We start from the raw sequence: 17,923 nt of genomic DNA on the forward strand, positions 1-17,923 counted from the left end.
AGTGATTAACTATATAGTTTCTTCCCATGCACCCCAACCAATTGGAAGCGGAAGGGGGGAAAGGGGCGAGTGAGTGCTGGATTAGAGGAAGAGAGTGCGTCGCGGAATGGCATGGTATGGTATGGTATAGTACAGTGGTATAGTGGTATAGTGTACTGTACGAGGATGGAATGCTTCGCTGGTCTCGGGGGCCAGAAATTGGCAAACAATAAAAGCCGTCAAAAAGTGCAGCCAACAGCAAATAGGAAAAGCAATAGCCAGGGAAAAATGTGTAGGGGCGCCAAGTGGCAGGAGGGGGGCTGCGAAAGAAAAAACAGTTTGAAAAGTTGATTGTTTAGTTGGAGTTGGAGCATAAAAAATGTTAGCTACACACAACAACGAAAAAAAAGAAAGAAAGAAAAAAAAAAACAGCAGTAAACCAAAACAACGGCGTAGAAAAAAGCACAAAAAAGTGGAGCGTCGATTGGAGTTGTAGAGAAAATGGTTTTCCATCACAGTGAGAACAAGGATGGGGATGTGGATGAGGAAATGTTGAGGGGCTTCTGGGGGTTATACAGTTCGGTTTGGCCAGTGCATTGAGAACGGAGCTTAAGATCGGATCCCAGCTTTCTCAGGAGTTGTCTAAAACTTGGCTCAGACACATTTATAGACTATTATCATATTAGCCAACTAAAAGGGTGAGGGAATGAGTAAAGGAGATGATTCTTTATAGATAAATTAATGCATTAAAGAACGAAACTTCATGAGAAAAAAGTGCCAGGCTATAATTGAGGTATTAGATAAACGCTATGAGGATACGCTTTGAATATGTAAAATATTTATAATTATCTAAAATAATAATAATAAATCTAGAACAGCATGGAAACTTAGATACGAAATCGTATTATGGACTTCAGTGTATGTTTTAGATACTTTTTTAATACGATTTCGTTACAAGTTGTCGTAACCATCCTTACTATCTTTAGATCTTAATCAAGTAGAGATAGATCTTTGGTCACGCTGTCATCTCTAGCTGGATGTGACTCGGTGAAAGATACATTTCAGCTCTTGTCAGAAAGCAGGCAGTGGCCGAGTCTTGGGCATGGAAAGACAGACAAATGCGACGGAAGAAAGCGCTCGGTGGGGAGATATACCCGTAGTCTTGTGAAGCGAGTGGGGAGCTACAAAATGCCGTTGACTGACTGACATTTTTTGCACTTTTTTCTTATATTTTATTTTTGATGACGACGCAGGCCGAAGTGTGGCCTGACAAATGCATAAAACTTGGGGATTGCTGAGAGAGAGAGATCTCTGTGCTTTAGAAACATGGATCGGAGGAACGGGAACGGGACTGGGATTGGGGAAGATCATGAAGATCTGCGAGCGACGGCACTGGGAATCCAGATGCAGTGGGGCTCAAGTTGAAGTTGAAGCTGGGAGCATTTTGCCAGTGATTTGCTGCTGACAACAACAACAACAACAACGGGCACAACAACCATACAACAACGTTGACGTTGTAGCAATTGAATTTTTGCACGTCGCCCATGAAGTTGTTTGTTTGCCTGGCATCGCTTGGCTCCTCAAAAACACCGTTCCCCCCTCATTTTCGTGGCCCCTTGCACTCGAAAAAATTCAGAAGAATAGTTTCATTATAAATAATAAATCTTATAACTATTTTCTATTAGTTAGGAAAAGCTTTTACATATTTTTCTAATTTTTCAACAAGAGAAATATCAAAAGCGTAATGATTCTGTGCATATATTCATTCCCTTCACAAACTATATTTTTTTCTCTCAGTGCAGCGTTATTGTTACTGCTGCACTTGGATGAAAAATTGTAGAAGCTGGTAACGAAAACAACAACAACAACACATGGCCAACTGTTTGCACGGCTGATTGTGTTTGTTGTTGCTGGCTTTGCGCATATTTATGTTGGCTTTGAGTTACCGTTAGACGGTTATATGGCGGATTACATTTGGCGCTGCTGATGGCAAATTATCTGTGCCACAGTTGAACAAGAGTACGGAAAAAGTTGGTCGATCCGCGGGGGAAGAGACCGAGAATGTGGCCACGATGACGATGATTGAGTTTGCAGTTGGCGAAAATGGATAATGGAGTTTTACTCTTTCCAGCTGTCCATCTCTCTAATGCATCCTCTTATTTATGTATCTCTCTAATTGACCATCAATCTATGGCATTCTTTCTTTCTATCCGAATCTATAAATCTATTTTATAATCCAGCCTGCTCCGTGATTGGATTTCTTGGCGTCTTCGAACGATAATAAATAGTTTATGTGTGCACCTGAGCACTTTTTTGTAATTAGAAATTTAAATAAAATACATAGAATAAATTAATGGCATTACATTAAAAAAAGGAATGGTGCCGTTAAAAATTACAAATCTTGTTTTAACTTCTGATCCGCGGCAACTCTTTAGATACTTTCCTAAATTTACCGTATCTTATTCATTAGTCAACCATTCATAAGTTGTAATCTTATTAGACAACCTTTTAGTAAACAATATAATATTAAAAGTTGCGGAAGTTGTAAAATTTAGAACAGTTTCGAAGAAGCTAAAGACCAGAGAACTTCCTTATAGAGGGACGATGTTACCAATCTACATAAATCTTCTGCTTTTTATGCCTGCGGCTTTGCTCAGCATGATACATTTGTACTTATCCCTTTAAACTTTCGGCTGAGTAATTTCCTTATTCTCATCTTAAACAGTGTAACAATAACATGAATAAAGCTAATATTTAAAAAAAAAGTAATGTGTAGTGCGTTTCTACTTTTTATGACTTTTATACTTGATTGTGATCATTCGAACAGGTGATCACTCCTATCTTTTCGCAAGACTTATAATCCATTCACTTCTGTCTGTTTAATTGCGGTTAATTGTCAGTCATGAAAGTGGGAATCCCATTCCCACGTATGCCCTAAAAAGCAGTTAGTGTTGGACCTCCTGGGGGATAACACAGCCAAGGCTAATGATAGATACCCCCCTTTCCCAATTTCTGGTGCGAACATCGCGCTACGTTCAACTTTCAACTTACATTTTTGCGACTTTCGCAGCAAGTGACACACAAAGCGTAGAAAAAAATAAAAAAAAAAGGAAAGGCCTCCATCGGTTTGAAGCGCCTCCCCTTGTTTCCCCTGATACCACCACCCATCTGCCGCCAACTGACTTTTTGACGCTCATTTCGCACAAGACTTTCAAATGGCTAAGACACCAAACTCAAAGTGAGGTAAAGCCAAACGTTAACTTGGCCATTGGCGATCTTTGCAGTGAGCTTCGAAATTCGAGTATCGAGTATTTGTTTCTGACTCCAAAGCCGGGCTCCGATGCTCGGGCGACTCGTAAAACTATTGGCCATTATTATCTTTTGGCTCTGTCTGTTGGCCGCCGTTGTTGCTGGTAATTGTTGCCGCTTTTCGGCTGTTGTGCTTTATTGTTTTTATTTTTGTTTGGCTGGAAGTCGGCATCTGAAAAGAAGGTCGCACAAGGTGGTCCACCATCCACATCGAGGTGAGCCGTTATCGTTACCCTCGCTTTAAGCCAGGCTTTTGGGCGATATAACACCTCTATGAGATAGGAATGGTTCTAAGTAGAAGCATTTTAACTGTGAAAACGGTAAAAGGATTAAGGATCAATCGTAGGTATATGTAGGGAAATTTATTCTAGAACATTTCTATCAAAATAGTGATACATTGATAATATCGTAACATGATCTTAACATCTCTTAATGATTTATTTTCAGATGAATTGATTTAAGGTTCAACCTATTCTTAAATTTTAATAACAATTAAAGTTTCCTTTCTTTCTAGAGTATTCAAACTTCGTTGCGAACTAATCTTGGCTTTCATCTTGTATTATTTTCGTTTCATTTGTCTTTAAAATTAATGTGCCAGATTTGAAAACCTGTAACGTCAGCTGGTTCAGTGTCCGTCGCTCAGTCACAGTTTCTGTTTGTGATTTTCTGGCTTAGAGCGGCCAAGTTGACGAGTTAACTGAAAGAAACTAAACTGAAAGAATGGCCAGCTCTCCAGCATTTTTTTTTCTCTAGCAGCTGCAATTGATTTTCACTTGAATTTCTTTTTTTTTTTTTGGAGATCGCTCGCAAAAGAGAGGCGAGATGAAGAGTGGCCCCGTTTTCCCTGCTCACAATTTTTTGTTTTTCTTTGGCATTGATGTTATTTGGTGGTAAGGGAGTGGGTTAATCGGGCGTCAAGGGGTTAAGGGGCTCTGGCATCACACTCTGATATTTGTCGCTATTTTTCGGCTGCCGTGTTTTCGATTTCGTCTTCATCGCAGCAGCTAGTTTTTTGGTTGGCAAATTGCTTTGGAGTCGGCGTAGGTGGCTTGCGAATTTTGGCCAAAATCGTTGTTGTTTTTTTCTTCTGCATAATTGAATTTGTTTTCGAGGTCAGCAAAAAGCGAGGCAAACGTTTAAAAAACTGAACTTTACGGCTTTGCGAAACCGTTCGTTGGATTTTCGTTTTGGATTTACTTGGATTTTGTGTTGTCGATTGCTGATCGCTGCGGTTGTCAATCAAAAAGTCAAATTCCTAGCTGCCAAAGGTGCGCAATTTGTCTTTCAACTGCAATTGAGACGAAAAGCGAATGTGACATGGTCAGCAGCAGCAGCAGCGGCAATGGTTGGAAAATGCAATAAAGCAATCGAAAATATGGCCGAGAATGCAATGGGATCGACATTGCGCATACGCCGCGTGTGTCTCAGTGTCTCTGGCCATCTGATATAGCCGGTAATAAGCCGGTTGCATGGCCTCAACAATCGACAATCGACTATTGACAGAGCAGGAATGCCGCCCGAATATGACAATCGCCAATAACGCTAACTACATGTCCAATTTCAAGTATTAACCCATTGGAAACCTTAAAAATCTAGGGATAGTTTCCAATTCATGTTATTAGCATTTATTATTTTACTCATTATTTATTTAGGCTCTAACCATATATTATATAACACACAACTATAATCTTAACTTTTACAAATTGTTTATTCAATCTAAAATAGCTCTCCATATCCAATCAGTTTAACACATTCTAGGTACTAAATTTATGTGTCTTAAGGCTTCATTTAATTCAATATCCTAAGGAATCCCCAAGGAACTGTTCACCCTTCAATAAATCTCATTAGGATCGACTAAAGTCCATGGTGGGTTAAGCGTACCCGTGTTGCCCTGACAGTTTACAAGTTATTCAAACGCAAATGTTTAACAATAAGCAAATAATTCTCTGTGCACATGTCACACAAATCAAAGAGCCCCGGCAAGAAGGAGGGAAAATCGAGGGATTGCGCACTGCCTGCTCCGTAGCTGGCCAACTCCCAAGGGGCCAACTCCATTTCGGCTATGCAAACTCCATTCGAACGCTATGCAAATCAAAGCGAACTGCGTAATGAGCCGCAACCGTAACCAAAAACGAGGCGGGAATCGAAGTTGCGACTACTCAGTGCCCCGCTGTTTGCCACTTGACTTACATGTGTTTGCCGCTGATTGCTTTAATGGGTCACCACTGTACCAGTTGGGACATACACACACATAAGTGTGTGTGTGTGTGTGCTAACGGTAAACTGGTTTCGATGACATGGCGCATAACACCCCAGTATATATAGTACTCGTACTCGAATATCTGTACAAATGCCAATTACCCAATGCTTCGCTGACCCGCTCCACGTTCATCGCCCGTCGATGGGCTGCTCATGACATATTAGCAAAGGTTTTTGCCCCACTGCCAGCCATTTATGACTCGAATGCTGGCCGCTGATTTCATTTAGGGCCAGGCCAAGCTAATCGCAAGTATTTCTGTTCGCAACTTGCCGCTCGCCAGTCGGCAGTTGCAACACATCCATGGCGGTGTGTCACGATCCTGAAGGCGAGGAAATCAAACGAAATAAAAGTCGACTGGGGGCCCAGCACATGTGATGGAATAACTCGAAGTAGAAAATCTGAATCAAAAATTTAATACCCTGGAAAAGCTACTAATTTATAATAGATTTTGTAAAAAAACAAAAGTTGATACCACGACATATGAAATGTGATTGCCAGCAATATAAACTATATTTGTATATAGAAACTATATTTTTGTTTTAAATTATTTGTTTGTTATCTGTTAATTAATTTCTCAAAAAATAAACGTTAATTTTGAACAGCATATTAAGTAGCTACTTCTTTCTAGACCTGAGCCCATTATGAGTACCCCCTTTAAGGGTATGGAAAACCTAGGCACAATCTGTTGAGGTGCCATGCGGAGTTATGGTTATGTGAACAAGCAACAACAAGCAATGCGGCAACTGCAACTAGCGACAACAAATGCAACAACAATCGGTGGCAGCAACAGCAACAAATATCGCATTGAAAATCGCTGCAAATGAGGCAGCGTGAAAAATGCGCGACTGTCGAAATTGTTTTTGGCAAAAATTTCAGGCAGGTTGACTGACAAAAAAAAATGGAAGGGGAGGGAGGGCGGAAAATTGAAAGGGGTTAGTCGGGGGCGAGAGGGTAAGCACTTGCAATCGGTTAAGCATTCACATGGGAAAACGACGGGCAGCAGTCAGCAGGTTGCCGAGCCCAGCAGCAACTGCAATATCAACTGCAGCGGCAACTGCAGCAGCAGCAGCAGCAGCAGAGGCAACTGCCACTGCAACAGCAGCAACTGCAGCAACATTTTGACAGCTCTTGCAGGAATTGCAACTTTATTTCACTTTTCGTCCAGCGAATATTTCCAACAATATTTCCACCAAATGTCAGACTCGCTAAATGTGACACAAGAGTTGAGCTAGGGAAAAGCCAGCCAGTTTAACCCTAGAGCAACTTTCCCAAGGGTTCGCGCTTAAAACGTGTGAAATAATTTAATGTTAAGCCTTGAGGAAAATGCCATTTAAAGCTGGTTAGAATTATTAATATAATGCTTTAACAATTACATGTAATAAAAATAAAATTAAATCGAATGTTTTTGTCATTTATTTGTTACGAGGAATTTATCAGAAATGGCTAATCAATTTAGAATACTGATTTTTCCACTTGTTTCCATGCACCCAATGGAGTTATAACTGCTTGAAAATAAATGACCATTAATTTATCACCCATTCAATCCTGACTTTTCCGCCTTGGGCTGCGAAAAGTGTATGAAAATGGCAGTAGATTGCATGCGTAGTCTATTTATTTGTGGAGAAGGGGTACGGCAGTTGGCGGGGTCCCGAAGTAGCTTGACATATTTGTCATGCGTGGCCAAGCGCAGTCCAAAAAATATTCCCACGTTAATTTTTTGTGGAATTTTTTTCGCGGTTTTTTTTTGCTTAATTGAATTCATTTGGCCGAGTGAAAATGTAAAGAGATAAAATAACATAATGCCAAATGGACTGCAAAAACAGAAAAGCCAAGCTGGTGAAACCATTTATCATTATTGGCAGAGATCGTTGGCCATATTTAGTCGTATTTATTGGCAAAACAAATTGATTAATTGATCTGGCATTTGCATGCGGCTCTCGTCTTAATGAGAACTTGACGTCTCATTGAGAACTGTTGCCCCCAGCTAAGATGATCGATGAATGGAGATGGATCGATGCAAAGGTGCTGGAACGGATGAATGAACGCGGGGTCGTCTGGGATGGGGTTTGAAATCAAGAAGTGAAACAGGAGACGGTGCACTTAAAGAAAAAACCAAATTACTATTCCTGCACTAACCAAAATAACAGTTCTTTATTACATTAGGAAATCACAATGGTTCCTAAGTGTATATAGTTGCATAAGTATTCTTGTTCTTTTATTGCAAATGTCCACAGAAAAGTAATATTTTTCCCACATTTCACAACAAGTTTGACTTGTTTCTTTCTGTGCACTTGGCAGTTGACCCATCTGAATCGCATGCGTAACACCGCAAAGCGGTAGCCCGCAGATCGATGTCAGGGACAGTTGAAAGCGCACGAACCTCGCCTGGCTGTCGTCTGGTCCTCTCACCTGGGCTCCATCACCTGCGTTTTGAACTCCGCACTCATTAATCACGGCTGCGACTCGATCGGCGGAAGGGGGCGAGTGTGGCAGTGGGGCAGCTGCGGTTGCGATCGGGGGAAAAACTTCATTCAAGTGCGCTCAAAGCGCCAAAAATAATGTTCGCTGCCTGCTCGCTTATTTGTTTTGTTTGGCTGTGTTTTTGATTACATAATGCTAACAAATCACGAGAAAGTATAACAAATTTGAATAATAGTCGCTGATAAGATACTCTACTCGATATTGCAGTTTGCAAATATAAACTAATTCGATGTGGCACTTAGTAATATTTTTGCCAGAAAAACATTTATATTAAAATATCTTGCTAATACACAATGAGATTTATTTAAGGAAATTAAGAGTTATACTCAAACTTTATTCGCATATGAATATCTTACCTCTCTCGATTCGACAATTTGGTAAAACCACGTATAAATTGCTCTAATATGATTTAATAATATGTTGCGGGCCAAGGAAGCGTATTTTTAAAGCCATTTCCCAACCGATTCGATCAGCAAATGTAGCCTTCGATGGTGGCTAGGGGAGAGTCTTTCGTCATCGACATCAACCCAACGATGCTTTCGCTGGAGCCACTCGAGCCTGTGTTAATGCTGTTAACTCGCCCGGGGGTGTTCGAAGTGCACTGCACCACTTGCGTGGTGCTTCCGGACAAGGCCGTGGTGCCTCGAATCGCGGTGGTGCGCTCTATAAAAGTGTAAACGCGACCTGGTAGAGACATCAGTTCGACGCATTGGCTCATCTCCATCAGGTCAACATGAAAGTATTCGTCTGTTTGCTGGCTGTGGCCGCGGTGGCTCAAGCAGGATTCATTGGAGGAGGAGCTGGTGGTGGTGGCTACGGCGGTGGTGGATCCTCCCACGGCGGCGGCGGAGATGGTGGCTACAGCTACGGCGGCGGCGGTGGCGGTGGCTCAGATCACCATGGCGGTGGTGGCGGTTCCCCGCCTGTCAAAGTCATCAAAGTGATCCACGAAACTGCTCCAGCTGGTGGCTCTGGAGGCTGGCAATCGGGAGGAGGCGGCGGCGGCGGCTGGTCGGCTGGCGGTGCTGGCGGTGGTGGCGGATATGGTGGACATGGTGGACACGGCGGCGGTGGCGGCGGCCAGGAAATCAAAATCATCAAGATCATCTCGCAGCAGGCTTCATCTGGCGGCCACGGTGGTGGCGGCTATGGAGGTTCCTCTGGAGGATATGGTGGTGCATCTGGTGGCGGCTGGTCATCGGGTGGTGCTTCCAGCGGTGGCTGGTCCTCTGGAGGTGGCGGTGGTGCTGAAGCTGTGAAGATCATCAAAGTCATCTCGGAATCAGACTCTGGAGCTGGAGACTCCGGAGGTTGGTCGTCGGGTGGTTCGTCCTACGCTGGACCCAGTTCCTCGTATGGTCCTCCCAGTTCCTCGTACGGTCCTCCCAGTAGCTCCTACGGTGCCCCATCCAGTGGTGGCTGGTCCTCCGGTGGAGCTTCCAGCGGCGGTTGGTCTTCAGGTGGCTCCTCCAGCGGAGGTTGGGCTCCCCAGGGCGGTGGCAGCTGGTAATTGTGATAACCCGTGATTTTATTGTCTTCATTCCACCACCCACCCATTGTTCCATCTCACATCAATTTCTCTGTTATGCCCCATACCACCATATTTGTTAAATAAAACTTTTCTGTTTGATCATTTCCCAAAAAAAGGAGTGTCTAATTTGCCAAACTCTAGCGCACGGAAAAAAGGAGCAACCCAAGAAATCCTTTTACAACTTTTCAATTTAAAACAGAAAAGTCTGCGCAAAAAAAGAAAGAAAATAGCCACCATTCTGCGCGCCTTTTTCCTTCCTAAGAAGCACACTTAAGCGTTAAGTAATAAAATGCAAGCAAAGCTCGGCTGAGGAAAAAAAAGGAGCAGCCAAGAAAGGACATGGAAGTGGGAAAATAAAGGAAAAACTGTCGGAAAATATGTAAAATATCACTTTTGACTAGCCGGGAAAGTCTAGCCACCCCCAAGGAGCCAGTTTCCTCACAGCGGGTGGGTGAAAGTGGGTGGGCGGGGTGATTTGGGTGCTTTTCGGGTCGGGATTCATTGGGTTGCATGTATAAAAATATATTTTCCATATAAATCTAACAAAGAACGTGTTCGGGTTACTTGATTAGGGCCAGCCGGAGAGTGGGCAAAACATTTTCAGCTTTTCTTTTCTTATTTTTTTTATTTTTTTTTTTTTTCTTCGCTGGATATAGAGCGCGGGAAAATGGAGTGGCGAAGAAAAGGATAAAGGACAGACTGAGACTGGGTCTCTTTTCGGTTTCCTCGAGCATTTACACAATGAATACAAAGAAGGAACTTTATATACACACCCCAAAGAAGTGAGCAATTTGTTGCTTTGGAGGGCATAGCCGATATGATAGGTTTGATTTTCTGTATTTTCCGTATTGATTTATCAAAAAGAGGAAGTGAATATTTCTCACCCACCCACCGCAGTCGTCAGTGGCTTTCGTTTGGGCATTTTCCATTGTGGGAATTGCGCAATTTTTCGGCATTTGGGAAAGAATTATAAAAACAATCATTAAACATATTTATTCGCTCCCACTCAATAGCCATCAACTTGTTGCCGGCATTGTAAACAAACATTTGGGGCCACATTCCGACACAAAAGCCCGAAATACACACACACACATTACTTGAACTTAATATAGGGAAATCGAATTGAATCTCATCTCTAAACAAAATCGCATACGAAATAATTTTTATGAGTTAAACGGAAAAAATGTTTTCCATTGAAATTCGCGCCCCCTTCCACTTCTCGATATAATTCTTCCCCCATTGCGTTGATTATATTTGACTGCTGCTTCTCTGCCCGAAAATTTGTTATTATTTTAATTTTACTTATTGACTGATTGTGCCATTGTTCTTGCCGCTCTTCAGCACGTGCAAAGCGGTCCAAAGAGTGGAAAATTGCGTGTTTACCCAAGGACAACAGTGGGTGGTTCGCTTTTTGGGCGATGTGGCCCCCTTTTTCGAGCTGTCTTTTTTTTTCTTTTTTTTTTTGCTTTTTGGGGGGTCGTCTTCGCCGCGTCAACTGTCTGAACTGATCTGAACTGTTGACCGAATCGCTTTTCAAGTGTGTTTACTGTGGGCGCGTGTGCATCAACGGCAGTCGATTCTGAATCACAAACATCAACAAACACAAATGCAGAAAACACAATCAACGAGGCGAAAGCAAACAGTTTAAGCGCCCCTCGGAAGTCGTTATTAAGAATCTCACCCGCTCCATTTGACGGGATTCTGGATGAAAGCCCAAACCTCTAACCAAAAGTAATTTCGATTTGTCTGGCTGATATATACTTTTGCAATAAAGGGATGAACCGTCCGTCAGTTACGTGTTCATTGATTGAATTCATAAAAAAATGTTGTTGTGACGGAGGTTGACAGACGCTAAAAAAAAGTCTGCAATATCTTCTCTATTTATTTGTCGTTCAGAACAATGTTTGATTTTCTAATTAAAAGTCGGAAGTGTGCTGCTGCTGTGGGTATAGTTAATAAATAAACGATGACCTTTGAAGATTTTCGAGTGGATAAAGTTAATAAGAAAAGAATTCTTCTGTGTAAATAAGCATATGACAATAAGATATACGTCAAACTTTATTGGACTTCCTCTCAAACACGAAATAACATTACCAACTTTTCGGTCCTAAATATGTTAAAAAGTTAAAGAGATATTTTACTACATTTTTATTGTAATACAATATACAATAATATAGTAAAAATAATATCAATATGTTTTTTTACTGACTTTTCCAATTTACTTGCTGTTAAGAAGTTCCTTATCTCATATCCTTTTCCTGCCTGTTTAGTTTTGAAATTGCTTTGATTTAACCAGTTGATATGGGTGGGGCTTTTCGCTCCTTCAGGTTTATTTCATTTTTTCGGTTCTCCGTCATTCCAAAGGAGTCTGTCTGCCTGGTTGAGTGAGTGGTGTGTGGCACTATTTTCCTGCGAGATATTGCCTGCTGGCGGGATTTCGTCTGGTCGACGACACCGTACCAGAACCAGAGTCACCATTACCATCAGCGGATCGGTTGGCTGTCGCCAAAGTCGGGGCTTCCAGACCCAGACGTGCGCCGTCGTTGTCGCCATTAACTGTCCCACCGACGCCGTCGGCGACGCCTCCACCGTATCCATACCTCCATTTAGAAGAAAACCTCCATCACAAGTTGTCGTCTCATCGATTTCCCCACATTGCCACCGCCCCTGTCCGCCTAGAACCCAATTCGATGTCGCCTTTGTTGGCTGCCAAAACACTGAAACAGCTACGAAATCGTTATAAGTATAAGTATGGCGAAAAAGAGAAAAAGTTTCGCAAAAAAAAAAATATAACGAACGCGAAATGTGCATGCTTTGGGGAGGGGCGGAGAGGGGCGAGAATAAGCAGTACAAAGGCAAACAAGCAAATATTATTACTAATTCATTTGCGTATACCCTCTGGTGCACCCTTTTTTGTCAACACCCACGGTCCAATTCCTTTTGACTGAGTCCCATTGCATTCGTTCTTTCTGTTTTTATTTTTCAATGAAAGATTGTAAGGCTTTTTAAGTAAAAATAAGTTTATATGTTTTAATAAAAATACTGACAATTGTTTTTTTTTATGATTGGACAACAAGTTTTTATATTATTATTACTTCAATGCCGATTGCTGCATATAATATAAATATCATTAAAATTATGACAAACCACTAATAATAGTTATAATTTGTATTATTTTCATAAATCCCATTAGAGGGTATGCAAGAGCCCATCACTTTCCGCCCATTTCTCACCATGTTTGTTTATCGTTAAATGTTTTCAGGTGCGCACTTGGTGATTTGTGCTGCGTGCCCGAGGCCTCCCCTCCCATCCCATCCCCTGCCCCCTTCCATTATCCACCGGAAAACCGACAAGTGAGTACTGAGTACCGAGCAGCGAGTACACCGAGTACTCATCAATGTCTGGGCCAGTCATAAGTAATTTATCAAGATACAAAATTGCAGTTGCCCGGCGACGCGTCTGCGTCGACGTCTGTCAATGCCAATCAGTGGCCGGCGCGATATGATGAGTGTAAGATTCCGAATCCCGATTCACGATTCACGAGTCCCGGTGTGAATGATATTCGAGGTATTTGTCAGGTGGTCGCACACTCAAGTGATGCCAAACGTCAGCCGGCAATTCGGGTGGTGCGGCGATGATGATGATGATGGTGTTGGTGGTGCTGGTTCAGGTGGTGCAGGATTGCGTGAGAGGTGGGGTTGGACAGTAATTGGCCAACTGCGATTCCTATCTATTTCCAGATTCCGGGCTGAAGGTCGAGGGATATCGAATGTTGTTCGGTGTCAATTGATTGGAAGTCGAAGGGGAATGAATGCGGGATGGCTTGACTTATGGACATCCTGTGATTTATTGGTTATGTTTGCAATGTGATATATTTGAAAAAGTGAAAGCTGCCATTTGCTTCAGCATGAAATCGTCGATGCTTATCGTTTTGGAATTTCCCTTTGTAGTTTTTGTAATGTGACACGTTTCTTAAAATGCAATAATCCAAGTCAATTGACCTTTAAATTGGATTTTTTTGAATGCCACAAGGGATAAACATCTGCAAGCAATCAAAATTGATATAGATTTTTAATATATTTTTATATAATAAATTCAAGAACAGGTTACAGTCGACATTTACAGAATCACTTTAGTATAATTTCTAAAATATTATTCATATTGTTTATAAAATCAATTAAAATTTCAATTCTTATGTTATTAGCCCAATTCATCCAACAAGTAGAAGATTTCGCAAATTCCTCTTCTAGTAATTCAAAAAATACTTACTTCTGTCTTCTTCTCCTCATATCTCTGTCCTGTTCCCACTCAATTACGATGCAAACTATCAGCAATAAAAACAAATTTCCTTCACCCTGGAGCTGGATTTTCCAAAACACACATGCACACGCATTTTCCAATGTGTGCGCGCACCAGAGAATTGTGATAATTTTTGTGTGTTTTATTTTGTATGTGGGTCATGTCCTTATGAAATATTCAAATGTCCTGAATTACGTATTTATGCCATTTCCATTCTTTTATTGTTCGGCCTTTCAGTCCCCGAGCAAATCCTTTACCCTTAAAAAACACAAAAATCCAATTGTAAATGCGTTCAGTGCCTGCTTATGTGTGTGGGTGCGTTGGGGCTTGAGCCTCAATTCCGTTATTGAAAATTGACCAAATATGTGTGTGAAGGCAGAAGACGGGCGCATGCAAAGTGATTCCCCCTTTTTTTCGGCTTGGGAGGAAGGGACAAAGGGTGAAATGGGAAATGGACTCGGATGAAGGCAACAAAGCGACAATGACAGCAACAAAAGCTGAGGCAATAAAACACACACGAGGGCATAAAAACAAATAAATTGGTAACATTTTCACAATACACACACCCACAAGCCCAATGGCAAACACTCACCCACACACACGCACACACCCGGGCACACACGGACATTGGTAAATCCGCAACGGAAGTTGTGCTTTTAAATCGATTTTGATTGATTTTCTCACTGCGCCGGGAAATGCCTTTCGGGCACACACACACACACTAACACAAGCACACACTAACACAAGCACACATGAACATACACATACACACACAACGTATCACTGAGTTTTTCCCGCCTGTTTGTCAATGGCTGCAAAAATAAAATCAAATTGTAAATAATCGAGTCGCAATCGTCGCCTGTTTGTAAATGTATATATGAGCATATATTTTTGCTTTTACCCTTTGGCAATGTTACACTCGGCAAGAAAAACAAGGGAACACACTCAAAAATTTATATACCAACGACAAAATACGCTTTAAAATTAATATAAACAATAGATCATCAAGGAATTCGAAAAAAGGTTTCCAAAACCTAATCAATAGAAATAAACATGGTTATATAATTGTTTGAACTATTTTACAACTTAAAGTAAATTGATTTATCTATGTTTAATGTTCCTCATTTACAAAAATAAAATAATTTTCGATTTTAAAAATTATATTTTGTTAACACAAACTTTGACATATTCGAATATTTCAAAGTCTACGTTTAAAACTTGCATTTATAAGCTCCATACTCACTCCGCTTATATACATACCTTACTCAAAAGGGGTCGACAAACAATTTCTTCCTTTATATATTTGCACTAAAATTATTTGATTTAACCTTTTCAGTCCCCACTCAGCATTTTTGCCCCACACACACGATGCCTTTTCCTTTTAGAATGCAGTCCTGAAAACCTTTCGTTCTGTTTAACGTTATTTATTTATACTTATTGAATGTGTATCGCTTTATTTCAATATCGTAAAAAACTTTACACCATCCTGGGAATGAGAACGCAACCAAACTAAAAGCCCGCACTTACATTTTTAATACAAAATCAATAAATATAAAAATATATAAGCGAGTGGAAAAAATCATAAATGGATGTGTGTTCGCTTGCCAGCTCATACAAAAGCATAACTATTTGTGTGTGCGTGTGAGTGTGGAAAGGAATTTTTTTATGATGCTGCGGACTCATAAAAAGCGCATAAAGTGGCCTTAACATGGCATAAAAAACGCACTAGCAAGTGCTAACACAGTTGACGGGGCCAAAAGGGGGGTGTCGTGGGTGGGGGCGTGGCAGGAGTGCCAGGAAACACCATCTATGGTGGCGGCTAGAGAGCATCTGTCTGGGGAATATCCACAATGAGGGGGTATACAATAGCATATGTCCCGCAAAAAAGCAAAAGAATTTACACACGAATAGTCAAGGATAAGAAAAGAAATAAAAATACGTTTAAGGAATTTTAATAGATCGTGAAAACACCTTGGGGATCCATAAATCGTTAGGGTAATTAAACTAAATTCGAATTTCTTATCCCCAGTGACTCACTTTGAGTGGGATACCTGAGTAATTTGTTCAACATTAATTAGCTTTTAAAGTACCAAATAACTTTTAAAACTCTTCAAATAAAATAATAAAACGATCTGTTCAATGGTAATGACATTCAAATACAATTGCCATTAAAATCATGCCAAAAATAAAACATTCTCTATGATGTTAGAATAGGTTGACTTAAAAAAGTAGAAATAAATTGTACACTCTGCTTAAATATTCAAGGGATGTTCATTCTCATTCCATTATTATTTCCCCCAACAAAAATCTAATATATTTCAATATTAATTAAGTCATTTCCTTTTGCCAACGTCTGATAAAGTTTACGCTTCCTTTTATTGTTTGCCACTTTATAAGGATAAGAACGCCCAGACCCCAGAATTTTAGAAAACTTCCATGGTGAAACTTTTTGGGATGTGAATCCATTTCCACCGGCACATTAATAGTTCGAATATTTAACCCCTTTGTGTGCGTCGGCCTCAAGACAACCCCGTTAAGGGCCAACCTTCCCTGCAAGGAACATAAGTCAGAATTCAAAGGACTCAATAATCACACGTACACTCGAATTTACATATCTACATCAGAAATCGTCAGGTCGTAATTAAAATATCACGCCCAGGCAAACAAAGAGTTTCGACGAGCAGGGTGTGGGTGTTTCTTGCCGCCAGTCGAACAAATAATCTTTAAAACCGATTTTTTGTTTTTAATAAAAAAGGTCTTTACAAATATTTTAAGCCGCTCATCATTGCCTTCTGTCGCTCTGCTCGCGATGGTAACCTTCCAATTTTTTGCACTTATTTTTTAAGCCATTTTACCCAACCCATCAACTGCCACTCGAAGTCTCCAGCTCCTTGTGCATTAAATCAAAGAAGCGTAGCCAGCACGTGCCTGAAATATGCATTAACACACCACCATCACCATCGCAATCAGATGTGGCATCAGCATCCCATCACCCACTCTATTTTTTTCTTGAATATTCGTGACCCATGCCACAAACAGATCACACCAACATTTGCCTGCGTTTCTGGTTGGAGGAGGGTTGGAGGCACAGCCACCGGGAATGAAATCATTTTTAATATTAATTGCTGCAATCGAGTGACCATGACAACAGCGAGAGAGCAACCCTCAAGGATCCTTTGGACACCAGAACCAGGAACTCCGCACCCATGAATGGAAACAGAAAACATCCAGCAAAGTGGTTGGCTTGGAGCAGCAGCATCTTTCTTCAACCACCCGTGACAAGTCGGTGGCGGATGTGGCAATTGAATTTGGTTTTCGTACAACCATTCTGGCAACTGTCCGTTAAATAAAACCCCAGACAATATTTGTTTGTCGCTCAAGGGAGAGGACCTTTCTGGTCCGGACTGGCCCTGACAGCTAAATAAACCACTGGGCATGTTCGATTTGTGATTGCCGGCAGATTAATGGACTTTGTAATGCAATCTGAAAAGGCTCATCTGGGGATAGGTATTCAGAAAAAAGGATTCTCCATTTGGTAAGTGGGGTAATAAAGGTTTTGTTTTGCACGTTTCGTTTTATCTATTTTGTCATGTAATGAAACACCCAGCCCTTTTGCAAAAACAGGAAATTGTAAGTCAAGTTATACCAAAAAAAACCCATACTAAATATTAATTTAATATTTAAATAAAATAATAATTAGTATTTTGATCATAACATTCAAACTAATGGCCCAAATAAGGATTGTCATACCTTTTAGAGCTTGTTTTCTAAATCATAATCGATTTGCATTTAAATTTGGGAATTCTAGGATTTTTCAATTTTTACAAATTTTGATGATGTTACCCCTTACAAAAATCGCGAAAATTCGGTCAAAAATAAAATTTTCAAAGTCCGTCAAAAAGAGATAGGGATGGTTAGTATTGGTAATTAGCAGTAAAGAACGGTATTTATTTTAGCGGTATGACCATTTTTAGTCAAGTTATACCCAAAACACTCATTATAAATATTGATTTTTTGGCCAAAAATAGTTTATCGAATTTTAAGTGAAAAAATAATCGGTATTT

The 17,923-nt window shown here is 40.8% G+C and overlaps 1 protein-coding gene and 1 pseudogene across 1 annotated transcript; one reads left to right on the top strand and one right to left on the bottom strand.

Moving 5' to 3' along the window:
- The first annotated feature begins 8,696 nt into the window (after nucleotides 1–8,696).
- On the top strand, nucleotides 8,697–9,675 carry LOC6737576 (loricrin). Its single transcript, XM_039293713.2, has one exon. It carries the CDS (start codon nucleotides 8,763–8,765, stop codon nucleotides 9,537–9,539), a length of 777 nt encoding a protein of 258 aa, XP_039149647.1. The 5' UTR covers nucleotides 8,697–8,762; the 3' UTR covers nucleotides 9,540–9,675.
- A 210-nt stretch (nucleotides 9,676–9,885) lies between these two features.
- Nucleotides 9,886–12,553, bottom strand: LOC27206238 (annotated as a pseudogene).
- Between the last annotated feature and the right edge of the window lie 5,370 nt (nucleotides 12,554–17,923).

This window comes from Drosophila simulans, chromosome 3L (assembly GCF_016746395.2).
Source record: "Drosophila simulans strain w501 chromosome 3L, Prin_Dsim_3.1, whole genome shotgun sequence".
Lineage (NCBI taxonomy): Eukaryota > Metazoa > Arthropoda > Insecta > Diptera > Drosophilidae > Drosophila > Drosophila simulans.

Coding starts and splice junctions, on each gene's coding strand:
- LOC6737576 (XM_039293713.2), top strand. CDS start 8,763: ATGAAAGTATTCGTCTGTTTGCTGGCTGTGGCCGCGGTGGCTCAAGCA.